The 19,811-nt window shown below is 44.6% G+C and overlaps 2 protein-coding genes and 1 long non-coding RNA gene across 3 annotated transcripts; 2 read left to right on the top strand and 1 right to left on the bottom strand.

The window, feature by feature from the left end:
- Window positions 1-816: 816 nt before the first annotated feature.
- Window positions 817-2,135, bottom strand: LOC6037749. Its single transcript, XM_038254693.1, has 2 exons — window positions 1,836-2,135; window positions 817-1,770 (listed from the first exon to the last, which is right to left on the bottom strand). The coding sequence occupies exons 1-2, from the start codon at window positions 2,009-2,011 to the stop codon at window positions 894-896; spliced, it is 1,053 nt and encodes a 350-aa protein (XP_038110621.1). The 5' UTR covers window positions 2,012-2,135; the 3' UTR covers window positions 817-893.
- Window positions 2,136-9,688: 7,553 nt separating this feature from the next.
- On the top strand, window positions 9,689-10,885 carry LOC119767094. The gene is made up of 3 exons (XR_005277325.1): window positions 9,689-10,004; window positions 10,064-10,486; window positions 10,547-10,885. It is a non-coding gene; the product is annotated as an uncharacterized LOC119767094 (long non-coding RNA).
- Window positions 10,886-11,837: 952 nt separating this feature from the next.
- On the top strand, window positions 11,838-19,487 carry LOC6037750 (probable helicase with zinc finger domain). The gene is made up of 5 exons (XM_038254691.1): window positions 11,838-11,984; window positions 12,145-12,207; window positions 12,278-15,313; window positions 15,373-16,946; window positions 17,004-19,487. Exons 3-5 carry the CDS (start codon window positions 12,407-12,409, stop codon window positions 18,850-18,852), a joined length of 6,330 nt encoding a protein of 2,109 aa, XP_038110619.1. The 5' UTR covers window positions 11,838-11,984; window positions 12,145-12,207; window positions 12,278-12,406; the 3' UTR covers window positions 18,853-19,487.
- Window positions 19,488-19,811: the final 324 nt, after the last annotated feature.

Below are 19,811 nucleotides of genomic sequence, written 5' to 3'. Positions count from 1 at the left end.
TGGATGCTTCAAATTGCAAGAGGTGGGTTTTTTTGTCCTCTATCTGATCACCACAAAATTTCCCTCCGAGGGGTTGAACCGGTTCCGGGACAATCCGGATTGTTTAACGGTATTGTTCCGAAACAGTATTTTTGGTCGAAAAATGTCAATAAAAAGATGAAAACAATGTATATTTTGAACAAATATTGTTGAAACTTGTTCAATAGAGACTCTTACAACACAAAATAGCAATTTTATAAAAATAGTTGTTTATAAACTAATGTTTTGACAAGTTTTTCTTTAAAAACTAAATTTAATCCAATTTTAATATAAATTAACTAAACAAACTTATCAGAAGTTCAAAGTTGTCACAAACTGGCTAAAGGTACTAGTATTTGACACTGAAACAACATTTCATAAATGAATTCACTTAAATCGATCAGATTTTGTACTTTTACTAGGGGGTACGGACAATTATTTGACCTCTTTTTTTAACTTTTTTCAGTAAACAATTTTTGTATTTTTCAAGAAAAAGTTTTTTGCAAATCCAATGACAATGTCTTAAAGAGGACATTTTGCCGCGTCGATTGATGTACAAAACATGGCACTTTAGTCGAATTTTATGTACTTTTATATCACAAACATTTCCCGTACGGGGGGGTACGGACAAATATTTGACTCACTGTAGGTCGAATACCGATGCAAAAAGGACTTTGTTTATCAATGGCTCTTACGTCTTTTTGAAAACTAATCCGATAATTGCTTTCTAGTGAAATCTGGATCAAATTCAAACTGAAAACTTTTTCTTTCATTCTATTTAGAATAATAACCACATAGTTCAATAGAATAAAAATCAAATTATTATTTCTACTATACAAATCCGACGGCCAACCACGCCCCGATACTCACCCCTACTATCTCCGGAACACCTTCAAGCTGTTTTCGCACTTGAAAACGGACAAACGCAGAAAGGACAATCCCAACAGAACCGCCTGGCCCAGAAACTCCCGTTCGGCGTTATCGTTCTCCTCATAGATCACTTTCAACCCAGAAGGAATCGTCAGCTTGGACTGAGTCTGCTCGATGTCGGGTTCCTCACTCGGTCCCACCTGGCGTTCCATCAGCGACCGGACCACGCTATCCGCCGAAACGCGCTCATTTCCGACGAATATTCCAAACAGCCGCGCCGAGGCGTACTGCTTGAAGAAGAATACGTTGCTGCCGGCAATTTCCGGATCTTCGACCGGGCGACTCGACAGCGACAGCATGATCATCGCGATGAGCTGCGATCGTTGGACGTTGATGTTGGTCTGGACGGCACTTCCCATGGCTACGGTTTGCGCAACGGGGGGATTTTCCACGACGTATACGTCCGCCTCCGGAATCAGCTGGTTCAGCTGGGTGACGTTCCGAATCAGCTCGCTCACGTGCAACTTTCGGTCCACGATCTGGAAGCTGTTCCAGCCGGCCAGGACCGTCGGCTGATCCTTCACTACTTTGAACTTTGCCCACGTTACAAAATCAAGTCCCACGTAAAGTGAAACGCAAGATTGAACTTTGGGAATCAGGTTCGCGGAAAAGACCGGGGTCGTAAACTTGATGTCCTTCTTGGCGACCTTTTGCACCAGCTCCTCGCTGGTGGCCGGAGTCTGGACGATCGAATCGTAAAACTTACGCAAAACGGTGATTCCAAAACCGTCCAGTTCCAGGACCTGGTCCAGCGACATGAAGCGGCCAAACTTTTTACGCCATCCCTCGATTCTCTTCAAGCGGTACTTGGTAATGTTGTATCTGGAAACAATATCAGATTAATGAACAAAATTAATTAAATTTAATAACAAAAACAATGAACTTACTTGTACAGCTGCTCGACATCGTTTTCGTTGATAGTTTCGAGAATCTTTTGAGTTTCCTCCTCGGTGTAGGTGCAAGGAAAGCCAAGATTTGTGGAGCTTTTCACGTTGAAATTTCTGCCGACAATCGAACCAAGCCAGTTGTTTTGGATACGAACGAGCGGAAGTCGCGCGAACATTTTGGATACTTTTTCAATAGCTTTTTTGCATTTAAATTTGGCAGAAATTCATTTTAATTTGAAATTTCCAGAGAAGATCCGAATCAAAAAAAAGCAATGCTCACACAATCAAAACAAGTTTTTTTTTACAAACGTCAAAATGTTCAACCCTGTGACTGAAAACTCGGCAAACGAGCAACGAGTTTTATGAACACGTTTATTGTGTTTAGCGCAACTTTACACATGATTTCGAGCCAAACATTTCATTAGGGCACAAAACCAAAAAGTAAACATTCGGGATTATTCCACTATTCCACTCCATAGTACACTCCCTACATGCCCTCCAAGAATCAGATTGATAGCAAACAATTTCCTATTTAAAAAATCAAAAAAACAAAAGGGCACATAACAATGTTCACTCCAAACCAGAAAAAAAGTTCAATTGTGCCCTTTTCTTTTTCGTTAGTTTTTCGTGGTTAAGGAACTTTCTATGTTATAAAGTGAACTTTTCAAACATTCTTAACACTAATTCTCTTCAAAACAAAGTTTGGTTAACGTTTCACCAAGGGTTTCTGCAGAAAAAAAACTTCGTCGAAATACAATATTGAATACGGCCCGCGGCTGCTTTTCAGTACACTTTTGAAGAATTTTAATGTTTCACATACCTTATCTGCTCCATTCGATCATAAAACTTCACCAATTATCAAAATTTCTACTGAATTCCTCATTATTTCTAACTAAACAAAAGGGCCCATAAACATCATTCAAAACAACAATCCGGTGACAGCGCTTTAGTGCCCTTTTAGTTCTCTTCGAAATTGCATTTAGAAAGGGCCCATTATGAACAGCAGTTGGAAAGCTAAAAGGGCCTAATAACGAGATTTTTAAAATTATGAGTTTTATTGCGAAAATCAACATAAATTAAGAAGCAGTAAAGCAGAGTTGAGGATAATGGTGTGTTTTATCGAATCATCAGTAAAAATACCATCAGTCATGCTTATTTTTTAAATAGGAATTGAAACAAGTTGTCCATTTTTTGCAAGCGATTTTCTCGAATCGCGGTTTTTGCTTTTGTGCCCTAATGAAATGTTTGGCTCGATTTACACTTGAACATAATTAAAAAAACATATTGAGCTGGTACAAATTTTATTTAAAGTTTTTTTCTCCCCCCCCCTCTTCAAAGCTGGCCCGAAAAATCAAGGGGCAACAATTTTTTGTTTTTTCAAAAAACTACAAAATTTCAATGATAATTGAACTACGCAATCAGCTGAAATCAATTTAAAATGCATTCCCCTGCGTTCAGAATCATTTTCAACATGTTTGGGTTGATTTAAAGTTTTCTTGAATGTTTTTTTTTTGCTAAAATTTATGTTTTCGTCAAATCTTACAATTTTTGAAAACTAATGATTGCAAAACAACTAAACTAGTATAAAATGCATTAAAAATCCATGTAATGTAAGGTACGCACTTCGGAAGGAATCGGTCAAGAAAAATTTCAAATGGGCAGCAGCGGTAGCGAAAGCAAGTCAGAGAGGGTGAAGAAAAGCCCCAAGAAAACATTTCCTCTCTTTTGTTCTGCCGTTCGTTAAGCTGTTTCTTGACCCCCTTTCTTTTGAAGAGCATACCAGCCCTAAATGTTGAAAGTATGGCTTGTTATTTCAATATTTATATTTTTTAATCTTTACGATGGTGATTTCTATCACTACAAAATTGAAAAAAAAAAAATCCAAACGCAACCAGTAAAGATGAAAAACTTTTAATTCCGAATTTAAAAATAATCCTTTTTATAAATCATTCTAAAATTGTAAAAAAACAAGACAGTAAGGTGTGGTAATCACCACCACTACATTTCCAAGTTACATGCTAAACAGAACGACCGTTGGGTCTCTGTTTTGTATCGTCCTTGGCTACACGCACTTAATGCGTGTAGACGATGCGCATGAGCATATGGCTTGGGAATGCAGGATGTAACCGTAATAAAGTTTTATTACGGTTCGTCTAGGTCAGCATGGGAATAGGACTCCCGCCAACATGTAGGTTTTATTACGTTTCGTCTAGCGTCAGCGTGGGATTAGGACTCCCGCCGACATTTAGGGTTAGAAGTCGGTTCTCGGGTAGCAGGTAGAGAACCGACTCTAGAAACGTAAGTTACAAGGAAATAAACGACAGTCTATAGTCAGAATCTACACAGAAAAAAATATGTAAAGTTCCGCGTCATGTAAATCATGTTTCGCATGTAAATTTGGTTGATGTAAAATTTAAATGCAATGTAAAATGATAAATAACATGTAAATAGCTAAAATGTAAAATTAAATTCAATGTAAATAATGAATTCGATGTGAATCCATGTTTTGATTTCAAATCTGTCGAGTTTTGTGGGATGGAAAGCATGTAAATTATATTTTGATGTAATTTGTACTTAATGTAAATTCAAAAATCATGTATTTTTAGCGGTGAAATGACAGCTGAGAGTAAAAACAGAACATTCGCTGCGCGGCGGAGCAACTTGAGTGTTGTTTTGTTTATGGTTGAATAAAGTGTTTGAAAGTTACTTACCATTTACTACAACTTATTGATGTGATCAAGTAACCATTGTGCATCGTAAATCCATTGAAACTTTTGTAGCTGTCCTTGAGGAATTAATTTTCAAACTCTTTAACCCAGCGCGGCGCAAAAGAGTTAGATGTGTAGCTCGTTGAAAATGTTTCAGCTCCAAGGTGGCCTTGGAGCAATCGATTACCGCTGCCGTCTGCGGTTCCTCCGCTAATTTGACGACCACACCAACAGCACCGCCGGAAGAGGATCAGGGACAAATCCAGCTGTAGAACGCCGGCAATGAGAAGATCGTGTCGTCCATTCCAGTGACGACCTAACCAACCGGAAGCCGCAGCCGGATTTAGTGGCTAAACCGGCCCTTGGAAATACCGCAACAAATACGTATGTAAACAAATTTGTTTTCTAACACTCTATCTAGTCTAGTGGGCGGAAGTTGCAGTCAACAATGTAGAAAACAAGACTTATTTTTCAGGATCCTCTTTATCAGACGAGCTGGGTCAAATTTCTTCTCCGATAAAATGTCTTCCTTTAATGCCGTAGGTTGATACGATTGCGTTTCTGCTATCATTCAGTAGCAGCTCAATGGGCCGCACATTTCACATCAATTATAGATTGGCCATGAGTTGATCTTATCAGTTACTTAACATGATTTAAAATTCTTTGAAAATTGTAATGGTTAATCTTTTAGCTATCTTTTCCAAATGGCACGTAAACACCGGACTGGAACTGTCACTTTGATCTTCTTTCTTAACTTTTTATGTGAAACGAATCTTCTTTCCTGAGTGTACTAAAATTCTCATGTTCAGCACACACCACACTAACAAATTTCATTTTGGGCAGCCGTCTGCAGACTTTTTGGGTAGCACTTGTTGTTGATCTCTTTGAAACTTTGAAACCCAGGTTCAAAACTATCGAGCTGTCAAATCGCAACATGGAGTTAAACTTTCTGTGCAGTTGCTGTGAAGCTTACCAAGGCTTTTCAAAAAGTTTAACTCCATGTTGCACGCACACACTCTCACTTTTAATTTCTCGATAAGTGTGAGTGTGTTAGTTCCATTGACAAATCTGAAAATTACGTAGTTGTGGTTTTCTTGTATTTGTAAATAACAGTGCTATCGAGAAATTAAAAGTGAGAGTGTGTGCAACATGGAGTTAAACTTTCTGTGCAGTTTCTGTGGAGGTTCCCATGGCACTTCGAAAAGTTTAACTCCATGTTGCACGCACACACTCTCACTTTTAATTTCTCGATTAAAATGTTTAATTGACTTTTACATTAACTTAAACAAAATCTGTAATACAATTGTTTCAAAACATAATTAATTCTAAGTAATTGATGAATGCTCCCTTTTAGTACAATCGAGTGGTTTTAGTACACATGTGACATTTGCAGTGGAATGTAAACATTCAAATGTCAGTTGGCTGTTTCTTCAGCCTTTTTTTAACAAATAGGATTTTCCCATGAGTTAGAAAAGAAATATGTAGTTTAATAAGTGCAAAATTATCTCCAAACTACTTCTGATATTATAATTTTGTGAAACCCATCGTTACAAACTCTCGTGAGTTTTCTTTATTCATAAGCTGCGTCTTCTACAGTAGACCAAAATAACGTTAATTTGGCTTGACTGTTTTGTGTTTCAAGTGCCTGTTAGATTTATTGTGTTTTTTTTTCTCTTTTTCAATAACTAAGTGTTTTATAAGAATTAAACATTAAACTGCTGCAGGATACTGCAATTGCAATTCAGATATTTGGAAAATCTGGAATGTTTGCCAAGAGATATAACTTTCTTTAGCTCTTTTTAGCTCTTTTAGGAATAACTGTTTTGTTTTTTTTTTATATGTTCAAAGCATTTACTTAAGCAGATCTATACCCCTTGATTTATAAATTTGGAATAACACAAACTGTCTTACATAGGGTACAATGGATGGTATTATAAGCTGCAAAAATTGTGGAATGATTACAACATCTGCTGATGCACATGTCAGTCCACAGGCAATTATCAAGTTTTCAGTGTGCAATTCCAGGTTGCGATATAAAATTTCGCAATTTTAATTCGTTTTTGAGACATGGTCGTTTTAAACACAAAGAAATTAAATCACGAAATATGTTGTGTACAGTAAACGATTGCGGCTATCAGGATTGATAAATTTGATGCGACACATTAGAACTCATTTTAATTCACACAATCAAGTGCCATGCCTATTTGGCTGTAATAACAAAACGTTTAAGAACATTAACTCTATACGACTCTACAATAGGTATTACCACAAAGAACAAATCAAAAATGACATTTACCATAAATTTAAAAACAATCGTTTAATTTGTTAAAACTATAACTTGTTAGTGTAACAAAAAAAAACATAGAATTTCTCAAATTATTGACCTCATTTTGTTTTTTTATTTATGCTCTATTATTTTTTAAAATTTGTCTTTTCAGATCTGGGAGCCGATCAATCAATATACTATGTTTTTGCTGAGAATGCACAATTATCTGAAGGGGCGTCATCTTTCATAGTAGGCTTACAAGATTTATTTTGTGTTCTGTTTGTACATAATTTTATGTACCCGAAAATTAGTTCAAAGACGTTGGATTTCATTCAACAGCATCTGTTAAAAATAATCCCCAAATTTGGACAGACAATTTATCTGTTGTTGGCACTATGAATGCTTTTGTTTACTAAGGTTAGTATTCGAATTTCATGGTGTACACTTTACACTTTCGAAACTATTGTTTTTGTTTAGCAAGATGTAGCTAGTCTATTATGCTTAAGTTGTAGCGATCAGTGATATTTATTGTTATTTGATGTCTAGTTCTAGTGCTTGTAGCTTAAACCCATACTGTTGTTTTAGAAAACATCAAGTATGTTTGATATGTTGAAAGTTTAAAGACTATGTTTTCATATTATAAAATTTAATCTGTTTACCAAACAAATAAAATGTTAACAGTATTTAAATAATTTTATTTAAAAAATTCATCCCTAATGTACATCTCAGTTATTTTTTGACCCCATTCAGAGCAAGCTATATCTGGAAAAAAAATCGTTCGCAGTTTACTAATACAATATTTTTTATTTCATGCTTTGCTGAACCATCGCCTTGAGGATTTCTGTGATACAACTGAACAGTTAATACTGAAAATTCGAGACAACGTAGACTCCGCATGCTGAAAGGATGGTGTTCTGAATCAATATGTGATCAATGTGATTATTTGGAAGATGCTGACAAATTTACTGTTTCTGTACTTCATTGACAATCAACAAAAATAAGTTTCTGAAAGCGAATCAAATATCAACATCAAAATAGATTGCTTACAAATAATTCATTAAGTACAGTTAGTAATAGGTAACAGTTGAAAATTAGGAGGAGAGATTTAATTCTTATAAGTATTGAAATCTATACTGAACTGTTCTGAACAAATAAGCACAAATAATACATATTAAGGTTAAAAAGAATAGCTTAAAAAAATCATAGCGTTTAAACAAGAAAAACTATTGAGACATTACTGACAATATTTTGTTTGAAACAAACAGCTCATGTTAGAAATTCCTGTAAATTTCAAATCAAATGAAAACCTACAGCATTTTGTCCAGCGCCTTCCCCTGGTTTAAGCAATGTTTGCATTAACTGCTTCTGAAGGTTCATTGCCATATATTACAAACGAGAAAGTCAACTAAATGGGTCGACTTCTCCCTATTTGATCGATACATTTTGAAAACAATCTATTAGCAGTAATGCATACAATGCCAAAAAGAACCAGGGGGTGGGTTTTTAGATTTCATGTAGGTTTACATTGGATTTGAAATTTACAGGATATATATTTTTTTCAACTTCGTGTAACTTTACATCGGATACATTGGAAATTTACACGATTTCAAAATTTTTGGACTAGTACAATTTACAATGAAAAACATGTAAATTTCCAATGTTATTAATGTAAATATACATCATTTATCATGATACCTTTTGGTACATGATAAATAATGTAAATCTACAGGAATTTTTTTTTCTGTGTAGGTCAGAATCCAAAGAGTAGACATCATCTGAATATCATAGCCGTAAAGGACTGGCCATGCCGGCCGGTCCTAGCCTCCACAAAGGGGAGGGGGTCAGACAAAACGTGACATACTTTTTGAAGGGGGATCAGAGCCAGCGTGACAAAGTGTGACAAAAAGGGGAGGGGGGTTAATTTTGGCAGATGGATTTTATGGATAGCACCTTATCAACCACACGGTTTTCAAAAAAAAAAAAAAAATGGAATGGTCATTCATGCTTACTATTTTTTTTTAAATCGGAAAACTGCACATATTTCGCTAAAATCAAACTTTCGGTGGCTATATCTTGAAGAGCCCTTCATCAAAAAATCGGTAAAGTACTTTTCGATTGCAAATTTAATTTTACATTAAAAAATTACGCCAAATTTGTTTTTGCATGAAATTTAGATTTTTTCCAAGAATCACTATTTTTTCAAATGACCATGTTTCTCTATGGCTCAAAAGTTGCGGATTTTTTCCCCTAAAACATATAAAAAAAATCTCGAAAATCAAGAAACACGTATTTTGGTAAATTGAGTTTTTGTGAAAAAAAGGTGATTAAAAAATCAACAATTTGTTTCCGTGTACCTATTTTTTCTCAATAGTCCTCAACAATACCTACAACTTTGCCGAATACAGCTTTGCGAAGTTACAGCTGTATGAATATTTACGTACCATTTTTGTATGGACAGTAGCCAAAATTGTATGGAGAGTTGTATGGGTGAACCAATGACACAAAATAGCAAGCTTCCCTGCACCGTGCGGTACACGCGGTTCACTTGTACCTCGGTTTGCTTTGCGCCTGCTTTGTTCGGTTTACACCCGTACCCGACTCTCTCGAGCCGAGGGTATTTTGGTTCAACGTACCAGCGCACCACGACAATCTCGGCTCGTCGCCTCGGTTGTGTGTCTGGCACTCACCCGAGGCATGAACCCAGCGTATGAACCAAGGTGCTTCACTCGGCACGAGCCGAGGTACGTGCGCTGCACACAAAAAAATATTATGGTAATGACAAAAGTAACTTACTTTGGAATTGAAAAGTGGTTAAAATTTGCTACATTAAAAGTGTTTTTCTTGTTTTGAAAATGAAAACTTTTACTGCTACAGTTTTTCAAAATCTCCTTGCTAATGATTTTAAAGTTTTAACTTTTAATTCGACTGTATAATTTCTTTCATTTTGTCGTTCTCGTGAAACCCTGTACGTCTAAGTCCAAAATGTAAACAAACGTTTAGGTGATTCCGGTGGTGGTCCACGACGTCAATCAAAACAGAACGCGTCCGCAGCCAGGACTTGAACGCGGATTCCTTCGAAGGAGGATGGTGCGAAACGAGGTGCGGAACAAGGTTGGGGGATTAGGAGAAAGTTGTTTTTCAAAAGGATAAGGCCAGCTTCCTGCCGGATCTGCAGCTGTTTCACGACCGAAATGGGTAAGAAGGAAGCTTGGGTGTTTTATGGCGTTTGTGTTTGATGTTGTTTGGTTTTGTAGGACGCCGTGTATGCGGATGTGAATTTGCACCGGTTGTATTCGGTGGTGGTGGCCCGGGTTGGGTAGACGAGATTGAAGTTGGAGCAGATTAATACATCCGCTTTCTGAACAAGTACGATAAAGTAAATTTTATCGGTGAGGAGAAGGATCCGACGGAAAATAGAAGCGATCGGAGGTGGTCAGCGCGGATGTTGCACTCGGTGCCGGCGGTTTACGACCACCAGCAGCATTATGTGCCGGAAGTGATGACGGGACACTGTGGGATGTCCTGAGGGTCCGCAGTCTATTTCTCGGTGCGGGACATGTTTGACGAGTATTACCGAGTAAAGCCGCAGGTCCTGAAGTGGATTACTTCTAGAGGTTGGAGCGATATCCGACGAACCAGATCAAGAACATCTATCTGGAATACCGAAGAATTCACCGGTGAGTATTGAGAATGTATTCAGTGTCTAGCCAATTTAATTTACTTTAAAACTCTTTCAGCAACTCCCGCCCGCAAACGCTCAACTCGCGACGGCGCAGCTTCGGCTGGATGAACTGGCAACATCTGTGTCATTCTCGAAGGATGACCAAGTGATCTGGAACTATCGGTTCAGGTGCTTCACTTCCCAGTCGGAAAACGTCGACTTCCTTTCCTGAATCAACACCCAATGGCCAACTCCTCCAAGCCTGTTCTGATGATGGCCGGCAACGAGACCACCCTGTCCTCTACATAGCTGTCGTGCTCCAAAATGAAGGCCGCGATGTTAAGCAGCATAAGTAGCAGTTTTAATATTAAAATTAAAAAAATCCATCAAATTTTTCGAAAATCATCACTGTAATATTAAATGTTATTTATTGTTGCCATAAAAAGTTTCTTCTTATAATAAAAGTATAAAACTTTTACCGATACAACGATTTTGTTCCAGAAATGCATGGTAGTATCAAAAACTTTCCAACTTTTAAATTAAAAAGTTTGAACTTTGTACGAATATTCACCAACGCGAACTTTTAATCCAACGAACGATCTTTTTAAATTTACAGTATTTTTTCTATGTGTGTGGTGGTACAAACCGGTTTCAATACCACGGCACGCTGGGTTCATGCCTCGGGTGAGTGCCAGACACACAACCGAGGCGACGAGCCGAGATTGTCGTGGTGCGCTGGTACGATGAACCAAAATACCAACACACAATGGGTTCAGGCTCGTACCGAAGCTAGAAAGCCAAACCCGTGGTGTGCGTTGGCACTGGCGCATGGGAAGCTTGCAAAATAGCTTCTTTGGTCATAGGGAAGGCCCCCACAAAGCTTGAGCCAAATAAAAAAATACAAATAAAATCCATTTCCGGTATTGGTAGAGAATTGCTCATACGGTAGTCGAGCTCGTACTTGTGTCAAACTCGTTCTGAACTGAAATCCCTTTGCCCTTTTTCGTGACAGCTCATTCCCACCAAACCAGTCGACTACAGATTGTCAAGAGAAACAGATTGGTCGATGCAAAATAAATCGGCACTGGCAACGTATGTTTAGCGCTTGCAACACTGCCAGTTTTTCTGGGCGTAAAGGGCGGTTGGTATCCAGCGCGTTAGGATCTGTCAAACATCGACCAATCTGTATCCCTTGACAATCTGTACTCGAATTCCGTCTCCATTCAATGTACTCAATTTTGGGTAAAGTGATAGCAAACTAGAAATTGCTGGCAACCCTAAATCGATTTGTTGACGCGCTGTCAAAAAACATCGCGCCTCCCCAGTCGCAGGGAGTGGCGTAGTAGCTGCAGCTGTCAAACGCCGCGATCTGCGTGTGCGTGTGTATGCGTGTGTCAAGTCCGTCGTCGTCCATTGTGTCAAAAGTTGTCCGAGTTTTTGCGTAGAAATTTCATTTTCCGACGCAAGAATGTAATTTGGCGTGCTAATTCTATTTCTTAGTTGCCTTTAACGTGGTAAGTGCAATGGCGGAGGTTCGGGGCACGCGGCGGTCCCGTTGGTGGCGCCGGGGAACCGGTTCTAGCGGGCGAAAAGTGCATTTTTCCGGGGGTCCATTTTCGCCATTTGGAGATCGTCAGTCACCATCACTTTTTTTTTTCTTCTCTTCTTTTGCAGGGATTGAAGAAAAAACGAGATCCGGCGTACGCAGCACGTAAAAGTACCGTGGGAACAGTGTGCGTGAGTGGTTCTATTGCGTAAAATTGGGAATTTGGTGTTGATTTTGGGGTTTGATTTTGATTTCCCACAGGAATTAAGGTGGCCGCTGAGAGTTGGTCTTCCGGACTGGCGATACGAATGGTGGCCGCTGTGACGTTAGGAGAGCTGGAGAACGTCCACGGGGACGCAACGCGGCCACGGTTGAAGAAGCAACGATACAATGAGCGAGAGTCAAGCCAGTGAGCACCTCCGGAACCGACAGTGGCAACAGGCGAAAGATATCTACGATCAACTTCTGAGCGAGTCTTCGCCGGGCAGCTTCAAGCTTCCGAAGGAGCGTACGATCGCATGTCTGTACGGGCGCACCGAGTGCTGTCTGGAGTTGAAGGAGTACGAGTCCGTTGCCCACGATTGTCACTGTTTGCTGAAGCTTTTAGCGAACAACAATGAAAACCGTGCTTCGGGTTCTACGAGTCCCGTTCCGTCTTCAGCGTCATCTACATCTTCGACCAGCAGTTCCTCAACGGCCAATCAACAAAATCCGACGGCCACGACCGAGTCTAAGGTCCGCAAGCGTCTCATCCATTCGCTTTACAAACAGCAAAAGTATGCCGAAGCGGAAGTAATTCTGCAGGAGTGGGCCGCCAACCATAACTACCATCAGGACATCAATCGCTACTTGGAGCGCTTAAAATCCGTGCTACAAATGGCATCGGCCAACTCGTCACCTACGCCCGCTCTCGACGGATCTGCTTCGGCAGCACCTCCCGCTGCCACGACAGATTCTGACACGTCGTCGTTGTCGCAGGGACCGTCGACGACGCCCACTTCGACCATCTCTTCACTGTCTTCGCTCAACGAAGAGTACGAACAGATCGAGACGAAGCTGGAAAATCTCATCATCAACAATCTGCCGCCCGATCGGTACACCAAGCAGCTGAATCAGTTGAACAACAACGGCAGCAGCGATTCGTCGAGTCCTACGCGGGAGAACAACAAGTCGAGCAGCGAACGGGAAGCGGATGCCGGTGAAACCACGGTTAGCAATGGCAATGCGGAAACCGACGTCGCTTCGACAACGGCCGCGGACACGAACGAACAGGAAGCTGTGAAGCCGGAAGAAGGTGAAACGAGCGAATCCGCGGCTCCAGCGACGAGCAGCGCCAATAGCAGCAGTTCCTCGGTCAACAACTTCCAGAAGCAGCTGGATAAGATCAGCAACATTAGCTGCGTTTATTGTACGATGAACTTTAGCGACCGGTCCGAGTTGCGAGCCCATTGCCAGACGCAGAGCCACCAGAACATTATCATGTCGGACGAAGGTCGTGACTGGATGTGGCGTCCGCCGCCGCGTGGCTTCATCGCCGAGTCGTACAGCCTGTGCGAGAACTTCGTGGACAACCAGAGCTGCCACTACGGCAATCAGTGCGTCGAAGCGCATGGTATCGACGAGCTGAACGAGTGGAAGGAACGGTTCGAGTACCGGAAGAAGAAGCTGCAGCGCGCCCGGGACAAGGAACTGTACGGCAAAAGCTACACCGAGCAGCTGCTGGAACGCTGGGTGTTGGCACCAAGCCCGGACAAGGTGATGAAGGAGAAGGTGGAGGGCGTTGAGGAGTCGTGCTCGCAAGATCTCGTCACGACGGTCAGCTCCAAGGTGAGCAAACGCGAGTGGACATTTGTACTGAAAACGAGGAGACTGTTGAAGGCGGTAGCATTGCTGCAGGACGCGCATCGCAATCATTTTCTTATCAAGCAAATCTATCCGGGCGAGCCGAGAAGTGGTCGTCCCGCGGGCAACAAAGTGGTGGAAGCCGAGTTGACGTCCGACCAGGAGTGGGTCGCACCGATGGACGCACCAAAGGTTGAAGCGATTGAACCGAGCAGTCCCATGCTGGAGCACCGGGTCAAGGTGGTGTTCAACACGGATATTTACGGTACGTTCCGCCAGGCGGTGGTCTTCGACTTTGGCAGTGAACCGGTGCTGGTGAAGCACATCTGCGTCGACGTGGTCCCCGTTACGGAGGTCGACAAGATTCAGGAGATTCGCAAGGACATTGTGATGTCAACGTCGGAACGGTGGGACGAAACCAACTCGGAGATAATCGAATTCACCACCACCATAATTCCGCACATGCAAACTCCGGCTTATGCCGCGGACGCCGAGCGCGAAAAGGAACTACTTGCGAGATATCCACTGCCGAAGGCATCGTCCTTTGTGCTGACGCAATCCACGATCACGGAGAAGAAGCTGACGAAGAACAACTACCGAAATCGGATCCACGAGCTGCTGTACGTGGAGGAGATTGCCCGTTACGAGCAAATTGCCCGCTACAACTTGACCACCCGATTGACGATCGCGACCAACTATCTGTTGACGCCCAGCGGAATGGCCACCAGCACGGCCAAGTATTCTCACTCTGGTGAGCTGTTTGCGCTGATGAAGCTCGGCAAGGACGTCTCCGAGGACACTTCGGCCGGTCGGCTCATCCTGAACAACTGTCAAGCCGTGCTGATTGCTTCGAAAGACCCGGCTCCAACGGGTGAAAAGCGCAAGGTGTACGAAGCCGTGATCGAGGACAAAGGGAAGAACATGATCTACCTGAAGATTTCGGCAAAAGCCGTGGCCGGGCTCGGACTGAAGGCGGAAACCGAGTTCATCTCGGACATCCAGTTTCAACCGAACCGACTGACGTACTGCGAGTGGCACCACGCGATCGACAAAATCGCCGACTTCCGGATCATCTTCCCGGACATCTATCTGGAACCGAGCATCCCGTGGACTCCGCAGCGCCAATGGGACGCGTCACTCGATCCGAAGCTCAACTCGAAGCAAAAGGAGGCCGTCGTCGCCATCACGACGCCCATTACGGTCGCGCTGCCTCCGATCCTGCTGATTGGGCCCTTTGGCACCGGCAAGACGTACACGCTGGCGCAGGCCATCAAACAGCTGCTGCTGCAGCCGGAGTCGAAGATTCTCATCTGCACCCACTCGAATTCGGCCGCCGATTTGTACATCAAGGACTACCTGCACCCGTGGGTCGAGGAGGGCATGGAGGAGGCCAAACCGTTGCGCGTGTACTACCACAAGCGATGGGTCGCCACCGTCAACAGCATCGTCCAGAAGGTAGGGGACTTTGAGTTGTGTGTGTTTGTTACAATATTAACCCGAACTTTATCTTTCAGTACTGTCTGATCGATCTGAATATCAACGTGCGCAACTTCCGGCGGCCGACCGTGGAGGACATCCTCAAGTACCGCATCGTGGTGGTGACGCTGAACATTTCGATGGAGCTCGCTTCGCTCGATCTGCCCAAGGGTCACTTTACGCACATTTTTCTGGACGAAGCGGCCCAGGCCATGGAGTGCGAGGCGATCATGCCGTTGGCGCTGGCAACGGAGAAAACGCGCATCGTGCTGGCCGGTGACCACATGCAAATGTCCCCGGAGCTGTTTTCCAACTTTGCCAAGGAGCGCAAGTTGCACATTTCGCTGCTGGAGCGGCTGTACGATCACTACCCGAACGATTTCCCGTGCAAGATCTTGCTGTGCGAAAACTACCGAGCGCACGAGGCGATCATCAAGTTTACGTCGGAGCTGTTCTACGAGCAGAAGCTGATCGCGTCCGGCAAGCAGCCGAGGCATGAAAAGTTCTACCCGTTGACGTTCTTTACGACGCGCGGCGAGGACGTGCAGGACAAGAACTCGACGGCGTTCTACAACAACTCGGAGGTGTACGAGGTGGTGGAGCGGGTGTGTGAGCTGCGCAAGAAGTGGCCCAGTTCGTGGGGGAAGATTAACGACCAGAGCATTGGAATCATGACGCCGTACGCGGATCAGGTGTTTCGGATTCGGTCCGAGCTGAGGAAGCGTCGCATGGGTGGTATCAGCGTGGAGCGAGTGCTGAACGTGCAGGGTAAGCAGTTCCGGGCGATCTTTTTGTCCACGGTGAGAACGAGACGCACCTGCAACACGAACGCCAACGAGAACAGCAGCAGCAGCTCTTCGGAGGACGTGGACTATGGCTTTCTCAGCAATTCCAAGCTGCTCAACACGGCCATCACTCGTGCCCAGAGTCTGGTCGCCGTTGTTGGAGATCCGGTTGCGCTGTGTTCGATTGGACGGTGTCGAAAGGTGTGGGAACGGTTCATCGAGATCTGCTACCAGAACAAGAGTCTCTTTGGCATCACTTGGTCCTTGCTGAGATCGCAACTGGACGGTGTTGAGTTGAAGAAGACGTACGTGCTTAACCCACTGGCGCCGGAATTTATTCCTCGTGCCCTGCAAGCCGAGGCGTACCTGCGGGAACAGGCTGCAAACGTGACCGGGCAATATCTCCAGCAGCCACCGCACCAGGCCGGACCACATTCGACCGGATTCCATCATCAATCGAACGCGAACTATTCCGGCGGAGGACATCCGTCACTCCCGGCGGCAGGACTCATGCGACAAATCGTGCCCCAGCAACCGATGCCGACGCCGCAAGCTCCCTTCATGGGACACGGACCCGGTCCCGGTGGTGGTCACGGTGGTCATCCGCCGATTCCGCCCCAAACGCAACAACAGTTCCCGCCCTACCAGAGTCCGATGTTCTTTGCGGCGCAGCAACCGCCGATGCGGGGTCCACCGCCACCGCATCCGAACGCCCTCGGGCCGCCGGTTCCTCCGAACATCGCAGCCCAGGCTGGCCCCGCCAATTTCCCCCAGAACAACCCGGCGAACCTGTGGAACCCTGCAGGGAGTGGCCACTTTCCCAACAGGTTGGTTTCGTTATTTTGTTGTTAGGGATATTTCTAACCCAATTTTCCCCCTTCCAGAACCCGCCAGCAGATTCGTCCCCAGATGGCACAGCACCTGACGGCCAGCGGCCGACCGTTGATTCCCCCACCGATGAGGAGTCCGGTCCAGCAGCAGCAGCAGCAACAACAACAGCAACAACAACAGCAGCTGTCTGCGCCGCAAATGCCTTATCTCCAGCAGCCGAAGCCAGCCCTTCCGAACTACGGCCCATTCCCGCCCCACCACCAGCCCCAACATCCGCCCCATCAGCTGCACCAGAACCACATTCGCCCGGTGATGGGAGGGGGTGGTGGCGGTGGCGGCGGAGGCGGTCCCATCAGCCCAAGTTCGTACCAACAGCAACAGCAACAGCAGCAAGATCAGCAACACTACCTGTCCGGACTGTCTACCGACTTGATGGCATCGATTACGGCCCGTGCCGCTTCGCAAATGCAAATGCCCCCACAGCAGCAGCAGCAGCAGGTTGTGGCGGCGGTGCACCAACAGCAATCGCTGCTTCATCAACAGCAGAGCCAGCAAAAGTTTGGGGCGCTTCGGATGGACGATGGACGGCAGCAGCAGCAGCAGCACGGTGGGCTCGTCGACAAGGACATTCAGTTTCTGCAGAATGTGCACTTTCCGGAAAAGTACAGCCAGGTCACGCCGCCGCAGCATGTGCACCATTCCAACCCGGCCGCCGTTACGGACTTTAACCACTTGCTGCCGCCCAACATGAGCTTTCTGGACGTGTCGCTGCAGACGAAGGAGTTCCAGTATCTGTGGTTCATCAAGCTCGTCGAGACGCAGGGGTTGGAGGCGGCAAACAAGTTTACGGACATTTTGCGCCAGGTTCCGACGCTGGCGTCAACGCAGCATCCGCATCAACAGCAGCAGCCGCAGCCGCCGCAACATCACCATCAACAGGTTCACCCGCAGCAGCAGCAGCAGCAGCAACAGTTGCAGAAGAAGATGAACCCGGTGCTGCCGTCGCACACCGACATGATCTTGGACAACTTTTTGAACCCCAGCAAGGACGTGTTGGGCTCGGTCAGTTTGCAGCCACCGGCGGCCTTGCTGCATCATCAACAGCAGCAGCAGCAACATCAGCAGATGGCGGTGGCCTCCAGTGGAATCAGCAACGGAAATGCCCTGCTCGGAGGAGGAATGCCAGGGAAGAGCTTGCTGGAGAATGTGGAACTGTTTGGCCCGGCCAGCGAGTTGCAGTCGTTTGGTGGCTCGAGTGCACCGTTGGTCGCCGCGCCTCAGCAGCAGCAGCAGTCGGTTCCGCTGTACCGTCGCCAGGCTGGCCAGAACTATCAGAGCAGCAGCAGCGGTACGCTCCCGTCGGCGTCCAACTCGTCCCAATCGATTGCCTCGTCAACGCCGGACCTGCTGGACAACCATCTGCAGCAGTCGCTGTTTGAAACGCTCGATGGACCGGGCAAGCTTCACCACAGCAACGCCATGCTGTTTGGTGGTCAGTTTGGTGGCGGCGGCTCCACAACCGACCAGTCCAACAACCTGCAGGGCTTCACCTCGATCCACAACATTGCGGCCGGGCTGATGCAGCAGCAACACAATCTCAACAACCGCGAATTCCTTCACCAGCTCCAACAGCAACAGCAACAACAGCAGCAGCAGCAACATTTGCATGACGGTCGCGGCGGTTCGTCCGTGGAGGAACTGCTCAACCGGCAGGCCGCCAACCAGACGTACGCGAGCGTGCTCAGCCAGGGCGGTGGCAAGCAAAAGGACGGAAGTGGCGGTGGCGGCCTCGGTGGGCTCGGCGACGGCAGCGGCGCGGGCTCGTCCGCCCTGGGTGATCCGTTTGCGGCTCTGCGCGATCTGGGCCGGAAAAGCAACGGCTATTACAACTACTTTCAGTAAGTGGGCGGAGGAGGAGGAAGAAGGTAGGTGACTTTCTCTAGTGATAAGAAATGTGTGTTTTAGAAGACGAATCCGTCGGATGCGCGGATTAAATGTGCATCAAAAGGAGGGGGAGTGACGACGATGGCAAGTAATTATATAAAATTGGTGGGAAACGGGGTGTGTAACACTTAATCATGGCACGCAAGGGAAGGAGAGAGGGAATCGGCAGAGATGAGTAGACTGCAGCAGCAACTGTGAGTGTGAGTGTGTGATGAAATTTTGATGATTTTTTTTTTAGAAGCCTTCGTGTTAGGCTTTTTAGTTCTTATCAAATAAATTCTGTATTATTTTGCATACAAATTAGCGAGAAAGGAAAAAAAAAACAAAAACTATTACAATTCTAAATTAAATCTTAGTTGATTCGCACGTCCCCTTAATTTTCTCGAAACTCAAAAAAAAAAAAAAAAACGGTTACCTCTCTCGTTTGTGATGATTCCCTCTTTTTACACAGAGCAGAGTTAAAATTTCTAACCGGAAAATGAATGTGATTCATTGCGGAAGCGAACGATAGCAGAGGGAACGTGATGCAACAGAAGAAGTAAGCAAGTTTGCAGTTGACAACTAGAAAAAAAAATTAAAAAAGCAAAAAAAAAGTGAAAAAGTAAATGAAAAAATCCAAAAAGTTATGTCTACATATATTCAGCTAAACCACTTATATAACACATTAAAAGTAATAATTTATAAAAATTCAAACGTAAAGTGAAAATCAACAAAAAAAAACCTACATTACATATTTAGAAAACTATAATGTAATATTTTGTGGCATCGGCGCACCCCTTGACGGCCTCACCAACACAACCGCACGGATGCGCGAGCTGTCAGGACAAGAAGTGTCGCAGCGACGAACCGTTACACACGTCGCGATAATCGCTCTCGGATTAACAATAAAATTTGTTTAACTAAAACCGCTTAAGTAA

The sequence above is a fragment of the Culex quinquefasciatus genome, chromosome 2 (genome assembly GCF_015732765.1).
Source record: "Culex quinquefasciatus strain JHB chromosome 2, VPISU_Cqui_1.0_pri_paternal, whole genome shotgun sequence".
NCBI lineage: Eukaryota > Metazoa > Arthropoda > Insecta > Diptera > Culicidae > Culex > Culex quinquefasciatus.
This window is presented reverse-complemented; position numbering and strand designations above follow the sequence as displayed.